At 36.3% G+C, this 15,379-nt stretch overlaps 1 protein-coding gene across 3 annotated transcripts in view; it reads right to left on the reverse strand.

The window, feature by feature from the left end:
- NSF (N-ethylmaleimide sensitive factor, vesicle fusing ATPase) overlaps window positions 1-15,379 on the reverse strand; it is a 166,303-nt gene that overhangs the window by 69,377 nt on the left and 81,547 nt on the right. For all 3 annotated transcript variants that reach the window (XM_032163943.2, XM_032163941.2, XM_032163942.2), the window contains exon 9: window positions 14,142-14,341. In XM_032163943.2, coding sequence (XP_032019834.1) covers window positions 14,142-14,341 — 200 coding nt within the window. The remainder of the gene's footprint in view (window positions 1-14,141; window positions 14,342-15,379) is intronic.

Raw genomic sequence — 15,379 nt, forward strand, 5'->3', positions numbered from 1 at the left:
CTGTCTACTCTGCTCAATGGATTCATACATGTTTTTATCTCTGTAACTTTACAGTAGTATATTGAAGAAGCTCTTCTCCTCTATACATCCTTCTTTTTCATATCTTGGCTATTTCCAATCATGTGTATTTCCAAATGAACATGAGAATCATTCTTATGAGGGGGAATAACCTCCAATAAAAAAAGAAACAGACAAAAACCTAAGCTCTGAGTGAAATTAGGTTAAATATCTAAGTTTAGGAAATACTAAAATCTGTATAGCATATTTGGTTTTTTAGAAGAACAATGCCTCTCCAATTATTCAACACTTTTATGTCTCTCAGTAAAGTTTTAAAATTGATTTTCATTTTTATTTTTAGAGATAAGGTCTCACTATGTTGCCCAGGCTGGTCTTGAACTTCTGGACTTAAGTGATCCTCCCACCTTGGCTTCCCAAAGTGCTAGGATTACAGGTGTGAGCCATTGGGCCCAGCTTCCCAATAAAGTTTTATAGTTTTTGTTGTTTAAATTCCTTCATTCCTTCATAAAGATTCCTAGCTATGTTTTTTGGTTGCAATGGTGATGGGATTTTTCTATTATATTTCAGAAACAGTATGGAAGTATGAAGGAAATATATTTTTATATATTTATTTTATATATGGCTACTTTACTCTCTTATTTATAATATCTAAGTTTTTAAAAAAATCTGACTGTTTTGAATTTCCTAGGTAGGCAGTAATATCACCTACAAATACAACTTGTATCCTCCTTACTAACAGGTATACCTGCTTTTGGGTATGAGAAGCTGTACCAAAACAAAGACATATAAAAGGGGAAAGAGAGGGTCTAATTGCTAAGAACTTAGAAGCATGCGAGTTCACCTGAACAGAAGGCCCAGAGGCAGTCAAGGTCCTATAAAAGGGATAATAAAATTTACCTAATGTGAAAAGCATAAGTTAACAGTACTATCATGACAGACTGAATCTAGAATTAGGACTTCCTACTGAAACAGAGGACATCAGTAAATGAACTGCAAAAGCAGAATGCTCTTTATATAAAATGATTTTATTCTTGGCTTTAGGATGAAAAGAAGTATGCACTTGGAAGGTCAGTGAGAAACAAACAATGGTACATAAATGAGGCAAGCAGAATCTAAACAGAATGAGAATTTTGGTGACAGAAGTGGTGATGACCAAACAGCAAATGCTAGATTTGATTACTGCTTGCATGTGGGGTGGAATTGTGACAGTGAAGAAAAGAAATTACCCTGCAGTATGATAAGGAAGCTGCAGAAGGGAAAAGATGCAAGGGAATTTTTTTGTTTGTTTGTTTCTAGCATGATAAGATTAAAGAGTTACCAAGACATCTATTTGGAAAGGCCTCCAGAGAACAAGATATACGCAACTGAATAAAAGAGGATAGCAAGACACATCTGAACGTCTTTTGCAAATAGTAAAGAATAGTCTTGTAGCAAGCCGTAGATACCGTAAGAAGATGGATCATATAATTAAGCTGGAGTAATACAAAAGCAGGACAGATTCTGGGCTACAATACTGGACTATACCTATAATAATCTGAAGAAAAGGGGGAATAAAAAAATGACAAAGATGAAAGATGAAATGTTACATCAGACATAGGAAGAGAGTTCCAAAAATGACCTGAAGGAAATTCAACTGGGTCAGAAACAAACCCTGAATATATAAAGTATTTTTAAATAAAAAATAGATAAAATGCTATATGACCTAAAAATTCCACTACTTGGTTTATAGCAGCTCTGCTCATAATTGCCCCAAACTAGAAAACAACCCAGTTGGCCTTCAGTGGGTCAACAGATAAACAAATGATAGTACACCCACACAATTAAATACTATTCAACAATAAAAAGGGATGTTTGACACATGCAACGACTTGGATGAATCTCAAAGGCATTATGCTGAAGACAGCCAGTCCCAAAAGGTTACATAGTGTATGACATTTATATGACATTCTTGAAAAGATAAAACTACAGGGATGGAGAACACATTGGTAGTTACCAGGGTTACTAAAATGAGATGGTGACCAGTAAGGGACAGCATGAAGGAATTTTTGGGGGTGATGCAAATGTTCTATATCCTGATTTTTACAGTGGTTCCATGAATCTATACATGTATGAAATTTCATAAAACTACACACAAAAAGAGAAAAATTCATTTTACTGCATAATAAACCAGATAAAATAATAATAAATTCTATTCTTTAATGCAATTGTATGTAGGATGACAGATATCCATTAAAGTTTCTAAAGTTTCACTAGGTTTTATTTTTGTTCCTGAACATTACTTACAAATTGTTCTCCCTCCATATTTTAAAACCTAATTTCAAATCTGAGGGAAAAAAACTTCATTTTTCTGTATCATTGCATTTACTGAATAGGTATCTAATGATAAATAACTTGCTTCCTAAAAAAAATTCAATACCAAAAACTGTTCATCTTTCCATCTGGAGAAAAAATTGGAAATGAGGAATTGGAACTACAACCTTAACTTTGCCAAAGTACTTCTATACAGCAGGATATTAATTCTTGTCATCTTCAGTGACAACAAGGATACTTCTGTTTGTGACTGAAAAACTGTGAGATTCTACATTATTTTTAAAAGTTTTTTTTTTCTTCAAGGTTGTCTGCCCAATACAGCATGAAACAAAAAGCTGCTATAATATACGAGTTTTACTGTCAATGTGCCTTATGTTGTTGATGGAATCATGATTTCCTTCTCAGCCCAACCTCAAAAATGACGTATGTGGACAGGGACAAAGACAATACGAACACTGTTTGATTAAATGATCACAGGGGCAATCTGTTCTAAACATAATTCAGTACAATTCTGACCTTTTCAGAACCTTACTAATCTTGTTACCTGTCATCAGGTCGCTTCCCCCACCTAGTCAGTACAATAACATCAAATTTTACATTGTGTGTTTCTTAAATAAAAGCAAGATCTTATTACAAGAAATTGAGAATTGGGTAAAGAAGATGTCAAGATTAATGTTCACAGACTAAAACAGCTGATTCATCAATAAACCCTTTACCAAAAAAATTAAATTTCCACAACACAATCCTCTTCCATTCATTGGCTTCTAGCTCTCTTTTTAACATCTGTAAAGTCTTTCTCCATAGAAATAGAGCTGACGCTGTTGAGCCCTGGCAACAGCTTTCAAAAGCGGCTGTTCTGTATTTAACTAGTTTGACCTATATGCAAGTGTTCATCTCCGTCAATGTGGACTGTCCAAAATTACAGAGGTGATGTTTTTCTTTATTATGTAACACACATATATCTTGCATTGGGGTCATTAGCTGAGTACATTAAGCCATTTCTGGATGTGAGAAAGGTATAACTGAAAAGGCTGGCTATAATTAATATAAAACTAGAAATTCTTTGCTAACTCAATTTTATCATCAGTAGTTTAATATTTAAATTGCTTGCAACTTTAAAAACAGCACCAAAGTTACCTATGTAGCCATGTGGTAACTATCACAACTGAGATGTTATAAAATGCTTCTTCATATGGCATTTTAACTCACTTCTGCCTAGTGTTTAATCCTCAGTATCTCATTAGGCTCCGTTAGACCCAACCTCAGTTTCTGAGTTTCTGTTTTAAGTAGTACTATTTATAAAAATTGATATCTCATGACTTTTTTCCTTTTTATAAGTCTTCCAAAGAGCAAACAAACAAAATAAAACAAAAAAAACCCCACATTTAAAAAAATAGAATAAAATTCTATCTTACAATTGCCATTTGGATCTACTAGATCTTTTTATAAATCTAAGACATATTATGCTATTTCATCATACTAGAAATTACATCATTACTAATCAATTATTCTCAACTATGCTTAAAAAGGATTAAAATAAGAAAATAGAAGAAGTCTTTGCCCATGCCTATGTCCTGAATGGTATTGCCTAGGTTTTCTTTTAGGATTTTTATGGTTTTAGGTCTTACATTTAAGTCTTTAATCCATCTTGAGTTAATTTTTGTATAAGGTGTAAGGAAGGGGTCTGGTTTCAGTTTTCTGCATATGGCTAGCCAGTTTTCCCAACACCATTTATTAAATAGGGAATCCTTTCCCCATTGCTTGTTTTTGTCAGGTTTGTCAAAGATCAGATGGTTGTCGATGTGTGGCATTATTTCTGAGGCCTCTGTTCTGTTCCCTTAGTCTATATATCTGTTTTGGTACCAGTACCATGCTGTTTCGACAGTGTGGTGATTCCTGAAGGATCCAGAACCAGAAATACCATTTGACCCAGCAATCCCATTACAATCATTCTACTATAAAGACACATGCACACATGTTTATTGAGGCACTGTTCACAATAGCAAAGACTTGGAACCAACCCAAATGCCCATCAATGATAGACTAGATAAGGAAAATGTGGCACATATACACCATGGAATACTATGCAGCCATAAAAACGGATGAGTTCATGTCCTTGGCAGGGACATGGATGAAGCTGGAAACCATCATTCTCAGCAAACCAACACAGGAACAGAAAACCAAACACCACATGTTCTCATTCATAAGTGGGAAATGAACAATGAGAACACATGATCACAGGGAGGGGAACATCATACACTGGGGCCTGTCAGGGGGTGGGGGGCTAGGGGAGGGATAGCATTAGGAGAAATATCTAATGTAGATGACGGGTTGATGGGTGCAGCCAATCACCATGGCACATGTATACCTATGTAACAAAACTGCAAGTTCTGCACATGTATCCCAGAACTTAAAGTATAATAAAAAATGACTAAATTACTTAGAAGAATGACACAACAGTGAAACAAGTATCACTATGATATCATTCTTCAGTTTTCTTACTGTGTTGTGCAAGGTATGTGTTATCTTTCAAGAAGGCATAAAAGAAGTCTGGAGCTAACATCTTTTGTGACCTGATTCTACATTTTATTGAATATGATTAAGCATTAACATTTGTAAGTTCTCTGGCCAGAATGACGAAGAAAATCTGAGGAAACTGTTTTCGAATTATTAGATGAGTCAGAAGTTGAACACAAAGAATAAGATAGCAGCATTTAGGACTCTAATAAAGATGCTGAAATTGACGATTATAAGTAAAATCTCAGTCTATGTGCCTTCAGATGATGATACCCTACATACATTTTCTCAAACTCAAGAATCAATGAGTGAATAATATACTTTTAATCTAAGGACAAAGCATTTTCATTCAGTTACTTATTCAATAGAAAGTCTTCTTTGTGGAATATTTTGTGACAAGAAATGAGGCCATCTCATTTTGCTAAAAGGACACATGACAGTATTCTTTTATCTTTTATTTCATTTGTGCACCAAATTTTCTTGATATAGTTTAAAAGTAGACAGATGCTGAAGGCAGGCATTACAGAGAGATAGCCAGAAGAAATAGATGAAGTAGACATTAAAAAATTGGATTGACCATAAAAAACAGAATTGATCATTCTGAAAGGTATCTACAAATCTAAAAATAAAAATGTTTTGCAACTGTGGAACATATAATGGTCATCCTCTCTTCAACAAAATTAGGAGCCAAAGATCTCAAAAAAATTCTTAAAGCATTATGTTTTGATGCTGTAAGTGCAAGAAGAACCAGAAGTAATAACAATTTAGAAGCCAACAAAGATGTATTTGAAACTTAGAATCAGTATTTGCAAGTTGATGCAGGACAGCTGATGAACAGTTAGTTGCATTCAGAGGCTCCTGCCCATTTGGAGGAGTTGAGTATCCCTAATTCAAAAATTCAAAATCCAAAATGTTCCAAAATCTGAAAGGTGGACCACACACAGGGGGTTACCGTATGATAATCTTTTAATCAAAACACAACATCAGCTGGGCATGGTAGCCCACACCTGTCATTTCAGCACTTTGGGAGGCTGAGGCAGGAGGATCGCTTGAGCCCAGGAGTTTGAGACCAGCCTGGGCAACCTAGGGAGACCTTGTCTCTACAAAAAGATTTCTAAAATTAGCCAGGTATGGTGGTGCACACCTGTAGTCCCAGCTATTCGGGAGGCTGAGGTAGGAGGACGGCTTGAGCCCAGGAGGTTGAGGCTGCGGTGAGCCATGATGGTGCCACTGCATTCCAGCCTAGGCAATGGAGTGAGACCCCACCTCAAAAAACCAAACCAAACCAAAAGCCCCCCACAACATTGTAGGTGGTGACTGAAACTGCTGCTGTTTGGTGTTGCTGTTGTTTAACAGCTTATCCAGGTATTCTGGTGATGCCACTGTGCTGCTTAGTTACCCTAAACTCACTATTTTTTCACTGTATTAATGGTGTGTCATATTTTTTACCGTTAAGTACTTGTGTCTCAATACATGTATGAAAACGATTATTTATCAGGCATATAAATTTACAATCAGAAACAATGGTGATGCCAACCAACCGCAGACCATCCACATCTAGTGGCTGAGATAGTGACGCCTTAGCTTTCTGATAATTCAATGTACACAGACTTTGTTTCAGTAACAAAATTATTTAAAATATTGTACAGAATTACCTTCAGGCTGTGTGTACAAGGTATATACAAAACATAAATGGATTTCATGTTTAGACCAGAGTCCCAACGCCAAGATATCTTAATGTATATGCAAATATTCCAAAAACCAAAATCCAAAACACCTCAAGACCAGGAAAACATGGCATAAAAATTTTATTTATATATTTAAGTTCTTATTTAATTTGTAATAGTTTTTTTATCTCTTTATTCTTGTGTTTTGTAAATTATTTGGAAAATAATCTAAAATAATTTTTTAAACGGAGTTTATTCAACCTAGATAGTAAATGGTGATGACTGTTTTTCTTGGTACACCGAGGGTTAAAAAGATAAGTGAAGCAGAAACAATCTTAGTATTAGGAATGAACTGCAAAACTGACTGGTTCCGGGACTTTCTGAAGAGCTGAAATAGTGACTGGCCTTGCACCAACCCACCAAGACCCACACCTGCTAGAACCAATGAGACTGATCTAGCTGGAGACCTGAACAAGAACTTAATGAAATGCTGGAAAGCAGGAAAGGAAACGACCTTGTATAAAATTGAAACAAGGACCCAACAAGCAGACTTAAAGCACTAAGAGGATTGCTATAAAGGGAATATTTAATATTATTTTACCCTCGACAAAAATTTTAAAAGGCAGGAAATGGCAGGATAGATTAATTCGGTAGAGCTTACTAGATTTTTTTTTTAAAGATGAGATGTTATATTTCTGAGTGTTATTCATGTCGATCTATGTAAATCTATTATTCATTTTATTTTTTGGGGACAGGGTCTCATTCTGTTGCCCAAGCTGGAGTGCAGTGGCACTGTCACAGCTCACTGCAGCCTTGACCTCCCCGGCTCAAGTGACCTTCCCACCTCAGCCTCCTAAGTGGCTGGAACCACAGGTGTGTGCCACCATGCCTGGCTAATTTTTCACTTTTGTAGAGGTGGGGTCTCACTATGTTGCCCAGGATGGTCTTCAACTCCTGGGCTCAAATGATCCTCTGCCTCGGCATCCTGAAGTGCTGGGATTACAGGCGTGGGCCACTGTGCTCAGCATATTCATTTTAATATCTGTATGCTATTCCATTTCCTACTAAGGAAGAGTAATGATGTTTCTTTTCCCTCTATTACAAATAGCATGGCAATCAACATCCTGGTACATGTCATGTTGTTTATCATAGGTAGTGGTCTTGAAGTAGAACTCATGGGGTTTGTGAATCTTCATTTTTCTAAGATGTCAAATTTATTTGCAAGATACTACCCACTTGGTATATTCTTCTAGTTTATACTCCAACTAGCAATGTATATCAGACCCTGTTTCTCCATAACCCTACAAAGTCTTGGTTTTACCAGCTGTTGTAAATTTTGCCAGGTTGTTTAAGAAATAATCCCTCTTTTATTATACATTTTCCTGAATATCTTTTCATTTGCTTTTCTTCAATTGGGTTCTTTCTCTGAGAACTATGTGTTAAATCCTTCGACAGTTTTTTAAAATTGTGGTGTTTGTATTTTTCTTATTATACAAAACTTTTTATAGAGAATTTATTATAGAGGATGCCAATTCTTTGTAGATTATATACATTGCAAATATCTTCTCCCAGTTTGAGACATTTGTATTCAGTGTAATTTGTCATACAGAATTTTCTTTATATTAATGTAGCCAAATTAACAGTTCTAATGGATTTACTTTCTGTATCAATTCTTCCCTAGCCTCAAATCTTAAAACATTTTTGCCTATTTTTCTTCTAAATAAGTTTTTCTCCTATAAGTTTTAGTAGGCTTTTTTTATGTTTTTGTTTTTTTGTAAATCCATTTGCAATTTTGTGTGCTGTGAGGTAGGAATTGCATTTTATCTTTTTCCAAACAGGTAGTCAATTATCTCAGCTCCGTTTATGGCACAGCCAGCCTATCATTCCCCTCTGATCTGTATCATCACTTGTCATAGAGCAGGCTCTTCCTTCCTGTGTTCTATTGTTTCCTTGGTCTGTTTTTGCATGAATATATAACAGTTTCAATTACTATTGCTTTCTAGTAAGTCTTGATATGTGATAAAAGTAAATCTTCATTATTCTTCAAAATTCTCATAACTCTTCAAGCCTCAAAAAACAAAATTGAATCAAGTTGTCAAATGTTAAAAAATTCCTATTAGACTTCACTGGAAATACACTCAACTTACAGACCAAGATGGGTGGAACTGTCATTTTTATGACATTGTCAGTTCTCCCATACATGAACATGTTATATCTTACCATTTATTAGCTGCTTAAAAAAAGATTTTCAAAAATGTTTAGAATTTTCTCCTTAAAGGTCTTGCACATTTCCTGTTAGATTGAATCCTAAGCACTTTACATTCTGATTTCTGCTATAAATCAAATTGTTTTTAAAATTACCTTTTTAGTATCATCACGTTGTCTTTGAGTCTTGTTATTTCTTTCTTGCCTTCTAAAGTATTTGAGTTTCCATTGTTTCTTTCCCAGCTCCTCCCTATGCTTTGGAAAAGTTTGGGCACAATGTACAACTTTCACATGCACATTTGACTTAAAGTTACGTTAACTAACATTATTATCTTCTTTTTTTTTTTTTTTGACACGGAGTTTCACTTTTGTTACCCAGGCTGGAATCCAGTGGCACGATCTTGGCTCACTGCAACCTCCGCCTCCCAGGTGCAAGCAATTCCCCTGCCTCAGCCTCCTGAGTAGCTAGGATTACAGGTGTGCACCACCAAGCCCAACTAATTTTTGTATTTTTTTAGTAGAGATGGGGTTTCACCATGTTGACCAGGCTGGTCTTGAACTCCCTATCATCTTCCCCAATAATACAAGGAGCTTACATGAATTTAATCTACTTCCCAAACTTTTTTTTCCATATTTTAGTTCTGTCCTTTAAAAGTATCCATATCATTATTGTTTTACTCAGTGAATGCTGTTAAAATTTGTTAAAACTTTTTATTGCAAAATACATCGCGCATAGAGAAAAGTTACAAAATGTGAATATATGCCTCAATTAACTGTCACAAAATGAACACCTACGTAATCATAAGAAACAGAACACTGCTAGCATCCTGGGAGCACCTCCTCACAACCCCTCCCAAGCACTCCTCCCTGACCTTTCCCCATAGGTAACTACAATCTGATTTTTATGGTAATAATTCATTTTCCTTTATAATTTTACCACCCAAGCATGCAGTGTTAAACACTATACTTTAGGTAAGCTCTCTATAAATGGAATCACACAGTATGTGCTCTTTTTAAAATCTGGTTTCTTTTGCTCAATAATTTATTTGTGAGATTCACAACTGTGTATAGCTGTAGGCTATTTATTTTCATTACTGCCTTGTATTCCATTATATATTTCTATGATCATTCATCCATTTACTGGATATAAAATTCTAAGTTGACAGTTATTTTCTTTCAGCTCTTTAAAATGGCCTTTGATTGACTTTCTGTTTCCATCATTTCTACTGAGAAGACAGCTACTAGCTAGTTGTTGCTTATTTGAAGGTAATTTTCCTTTGCTCTCTAGCTCCTCTTAAGATTTTTCTCGTTTTTGGTTTTCAGCAATTTAACAATAATGCCTATATATGTAGAGTTCTTTGGTATTTCTCCTGCTCAGGGTTCATATCATTTCTACAATTTATGGACTAATGTTTTCCATCAGTTTTAGAAAGTTCTAAACCATATTCTCTTCAAATCCTGGTTTTGATCCATTCTCCTTCTCTTGCCTTTCTGGAACTTTAAATACACGCACCAGACTTTTAAATGGTATTCTCTCTCTCTCTCTCTCTCACTCTCTTTTAATTCCTTTCATTCTTTGTCTCTGGTTATTTTCATCTTACATCTTTCAGTACACTAATTCTCTCTTCAGATGTGTCTAACCTGCTATTTAAACTCATTCACTTGAGTTAATCTTACTTACTGATTTTCTCAGTTCTAGAATTTATATTTGTTTATTTTTACAGTTTCCAGTACTCTGCCAAAAATCTGTCTTGTTTTTTATCCCCTTGAATGTGGTAAGTATAATTCTTTCAGAAGTCTGTATCTGAGAATTCCAATATCTAGAGGCTGTTTCAACCATCTTTTCTTTTTCTTGATGTTGTTTGTGTATGTTTCCAGTTGCTTTTGATTATAAGCCAGACATTGCATTTGCAAACTAGAAATAATTTGTGACCTTACATGATACTACTTTCCTCCAGGAAGGATTTACAATTCTGCCAGATGCCTAGGGGCGCTAGCAATTTAGGAACCCTCAATCTAATTTTAGAGACTGATGTGATTCAAAGCTGATCTGCGGCCTTGGTGAGAGTATGTCTATTCCTGGTTAACTCTTGCTCCTATGGTGTAGCCCTTCAGGGTCTTGACTCAAAATGAGTTATGTTCATCAGGTGTCCCCTCCTTAGGGGCCATGGGCTCTAATCTCTGCCACTAGCCTGTCAAAGGGGCTGCTTAGGTTTTAGCAGCTTCCTGCAGAACTGGCTAATATCTCGAGAGGAACAGTGACCCAGTATACCAGGAGGACCTTTGTTCTAGGCCTCCATTTTTCTTCTTTGATACCTTCAAGCAAAACATGTTTAAATATTGTGTTGAGCTTTTCTGGTAGTCTTCAGCGGAACGCATGATTCAAATGACCTAATTTGCCACTACTAGAAGTAGAACTCCCAGACTTTATCTATATTTCCACCAATTTCATTGCTCATCATTGTTTCTTGGCTCTACTGTTTCCTTCTGGGTTCAACTTCCTTCAGTCTCAGTACATCTTGCTTCATAATCTTCCAACAAGCTTCTGCAACTAGTTAATTCTATTATCCTTTGCCTGAAGAAAAAAGTCTTTATTTCACCCTCATTCCTGAATGAGAATTAAGCTGGGTATTAACTTTTAAGTTGACAGTTATTTTCACTTAGCTCTCTGAAGATATTATTCTACTATTTTTTGTTCTCTCTTTCTGTCATGGAAAAGTTTGCTATCAACATAATGGATACCCCTTTGTAAGTCATCTCCATGTCTTTCTTTTGTAACTCAGATTTTTTTTTCTTTGGCATTCTCCTATAACAAGTCTAGAAATAAGTTAATTTTCATTTATCCCATATGGGCTCATGGTGCTACCTGAATCTGAGTTCTCATGTCTTTTATTAATTCTAGAATATTCTCGGTCATTCTCTTTTTGAATAATGCCTCTACACTATTCTATCTGGACTTCTTGTTTTAACTCTGCCATCTCAACTTTCAACTTCTCCATCCCTTTATCTCTCTGTGCTATGTTCTGGGTGATTTCTTTAGGTTTATTCTTCTGTTTACCACTTCTCTCTTCAGCTGAAATTTGCTGTCTTATATTCAACTTGGTTGCTGAGTTTTAAATTTTCATGACTACTTTTTCTATTCCTTTCAGCCTAGGTTGTTGGAGCACCCCTTGGGGTTTGCTTATATCTGACAACTTATGCTATCACTAGCCCAGGACTAATTTTTTTTTTTCTTAACATAGGGTCTTGCACTGTCACTCAGGTTGGAGTGCAATGGCACAATGATAGCTCACTGCAGCCTACAACTCCTGGGTTCTAGTGACCCTTCCATCTCAGTCTTCCAAGTAGCTGAGACTACAGGCATGAGCCACTGCACCCGAATAATTTTTTTAACTAATTTCTCAGCTTGGGATTTCAAGCCACATAGGTAGCATATATTTATTCAAATTCTAAACCAGCATGAACAAGGATCCATGGTTTACAATTCCCACGGAAGGCCGGGCGCAGTGTCACGCCTGTAATCTCAGCACTTTGGGAGGCCAAGGCGGGCAGATCACCTGAGGTTGGGAGTTCAAGACCAGCCTGACCAACATGGAGAAACTCCATCTCTACTAAAAATATAAAATTAGCCAGGCGTGGTGGTGCATGCCTGTAATCCCAGCTACTGGGGAGGCTGAGGCAGGAGAATTGCTTGAACCCGGGAGGCAGAGGTTGTGGTGAGCCAGGATCACGCCATTGCACTCCAGCCTGGGCAACAAGAGCAAAACTCCGTCTCAAAAAAAAAAAAAAAAAAAAGAAGAATTCACATAGGAGATTTCCCAGCTTCCATTCCAGAACCCAGGCAGTTAAATATTTTTTGTTAATTTCCCTGTGGTGGCAGCAGATATTTTCTAGTCCACTCTTTTCATAGAGACACAACCCCTTTGAAGGTACCAGTTCCTAGTCCACACTGTAAATGGATTCAAGGACTCACGTTCTGTTCCCTAGTGGGTAGTAAAACCCAAACCCATATATTATGAAACCAAAAGCTGCAGCCTATATCTTACGACTCTAATTTCCTGGAGATCCAGTTTTCTTTCTGAAGAGCTCAATTATGCATTTAAAATAATTTCAGTTATATTTTACCCAGAACTTTTTAAAGTTTTATTTTGTGTTTAACTGGCACATAATTGTGCATATTTAAGGGGTACAGTGTATAGCTAGCATTTGAAGGTGTTTATAGAAGGAAGGTTTTCTGGTTACCTAGTCTACTGCATTGCTAGAACCAGAAATCTCATGGCATTGTTCTTAAACTTTCTGTCAATGAAAAAAATATGTTAGTATTAGGATATTAATCAGAACAGACAAACAGAACCAACAGAATGTTTGTGTGTGTGTGTGTATTCCTTGTGTCTGTGTGTATTCCTTATGATAAATCTCTATGAATATGTATGTATGCATATACACCCACATATACATGTCAGCCTACGTAATAATTTTAGCCAATTCCTTGGGATAAATCTACAATTTCAGAAGCTGACAAGTCCCAAGATCTGCTGTCAGCAACCTGGAGACCCAGGAGAGCTAATACGCATTATTTAGTTCCAGTCCAAAGGCCTCCAAGCCAGGAAGAGCTGATGTTTCAGTTTGCATCCAAACCAATGTCCCAACTCAGGGCAACCAGGCAAGTCGAAATTCCCTCTTACTTGCAGGAAAGAAAGCCTTTTTGTTCTGTTCAGGCCTTAAACTGATTGAATAGGGCCTGCCCACATTAGGGAGGGCAATCTGCTTTATTCAGTCTATCAACTCAAATGCTAATTTCATCCAGAAACATCCTCACAGACACAACCGAAATGTTTTACCAAATATTTAGGCACTTTATGTCCTAGTCAAGTTGACATGTAAAACTATCAGAATTGGTAAACTCTAGTTTGATTTTTAAATAATTTCATTTCAGAGATCCAAATCAAGCTTTCCTTTGAGCTCTGACAACTCAATCCTGTCACTCTATAACTGAGCAAGACTCAGTGTTAAGTAAGATAGCTTTTTGCATATGAACCTTACATAATACGATTTCATAAGTCTATTTATGGATTTAATTTCCTCTTTTCTTCCAAAGCATAAATGAGCACAAGTCTCTGGAAGCAATATGGAATAAAAGTGTCACCTGAAAATATATTCATGACCTGTTTTTGCAAAACCTCTGGCTTACATAATCACCTACCTTTGTTTATAGGAATATGTGGGTAACAACATCTGCTCATCACGTAAATCTCCCACAGTCCCTGGTGCAGTGCTATATATAACCTAGGTAGTAGGTAAATTTACCTGTAAGTTGCTTCAAAATATAAATCAAAGTAACAAGTTTGCCTCCATAACTCTGGGTCTCATTCATCATATAGCGAGTGATAAACTTTTACTAAATCACACTTATGTTCACATTACCCTCCTTTGCTCCTCTTCAGCATCAGCAAAAAGTTTGCGAATGTTAGCCTCTGATTCTCCCACATATTTGTTAAGGATTTCTGGCCCATTGACCACTTTGGGCTCTCTTGCATTCAACATCTTGCCAATCTGTCGAGCCAAGAGAGTCTTACCACAACCTGGGGGTCCATATAACAGGATGCCTTTAACATGTTTACAACCTGAAAAGGAAAAGAAAACAGTCTTATATCAGCTAACTAGAATCCAAGTAAGACTCCAGAGGAAAGTTTTCTTTCTTCTTCGTATGCACTTTAGGAAAAACACAGTGATGCCATTCACGTATGTTAATGTCCATGAGCCATGAACAAGAATATACAACCAAAAACCCAGAAACAATTCCTATAACTGTACTAAAGTCTGAGGGAGAAATGCTGCCAGTTAAAGGTCTCTGGAAGAGTCCATTCATGCTATGATTTTGAACAAATACTTTTTACTCTGAAAATGTCTAACTGGGAAATATTACTTATTTTTGGCTGGGTGTGGTGGCTCATTTGAGCCCAGGAGCATGAAACCAGCCTGGGCAACACATTGTGACCCTGTCTCTATAAAAATAAAAAATTTGCTTCGTTTTACATGTAACGATAAATTATATATAATTATTATATATCATATATGTGTATACACACACACGCACACCCCATGGAATACTATTCAGCCATAACAAAGAACAAAATAACATCTTTTGCTACAACATGGATGGAGCTGGAGGCCATTTTTCTAAGTGAAGTAACTCAAGAATGGAAAATCAAATACCATATGTTTTCACTTACAAGAGGGAGCTAAGTTATGGGTACACAAAGGTGTACAGAGTAATAGACTTTGGAAACTCAGAAGTGGGGAAAGTGAGGACATGAAGCCAGCCTGGGCAACACATTGTGATGGCAGAAAATTAAGAAGTGGGGAAAGTGAGAGGGGAGTGAGGAATAAAAAACTAATATTGGGTACAGTGTACACTACTTGGACAATGGGGTGCACTAAAATCTCAGACTTCACTACTATATAATTCATCCATGTAACCAAACACCACTTGTACCTCAAAGGTTATTAAAATTATATATCTTTATACTATACCCAAAAAAGCACTCTGCGAAATAATAGATTATTAGATTTCAGTGTCACACTCCTAAGTATGGGTAAAAAGGGAAATTTCTGAAAATGCAATATAAACAGTGTGTCGCCATGGAAAATGGTTTGTCCTT

The sequence above is a fragment of the Hylobates moloch genome, unplaced genomic scaffold (genome assembly GCF_009828535.3).
Source record: "Hylobates moloch isolate HMO894 unplaced genomic scaffold, HMol_V3 SCAFFOLD_10, whole genome shotgun sequence".
Taxonomy (NCBI): domain Eukaryota; kingdom Metazoa; phylum Chordata; class Mammalia; order Primates; family Hylobatidae; genus Hylobates; species Hylobates moloch.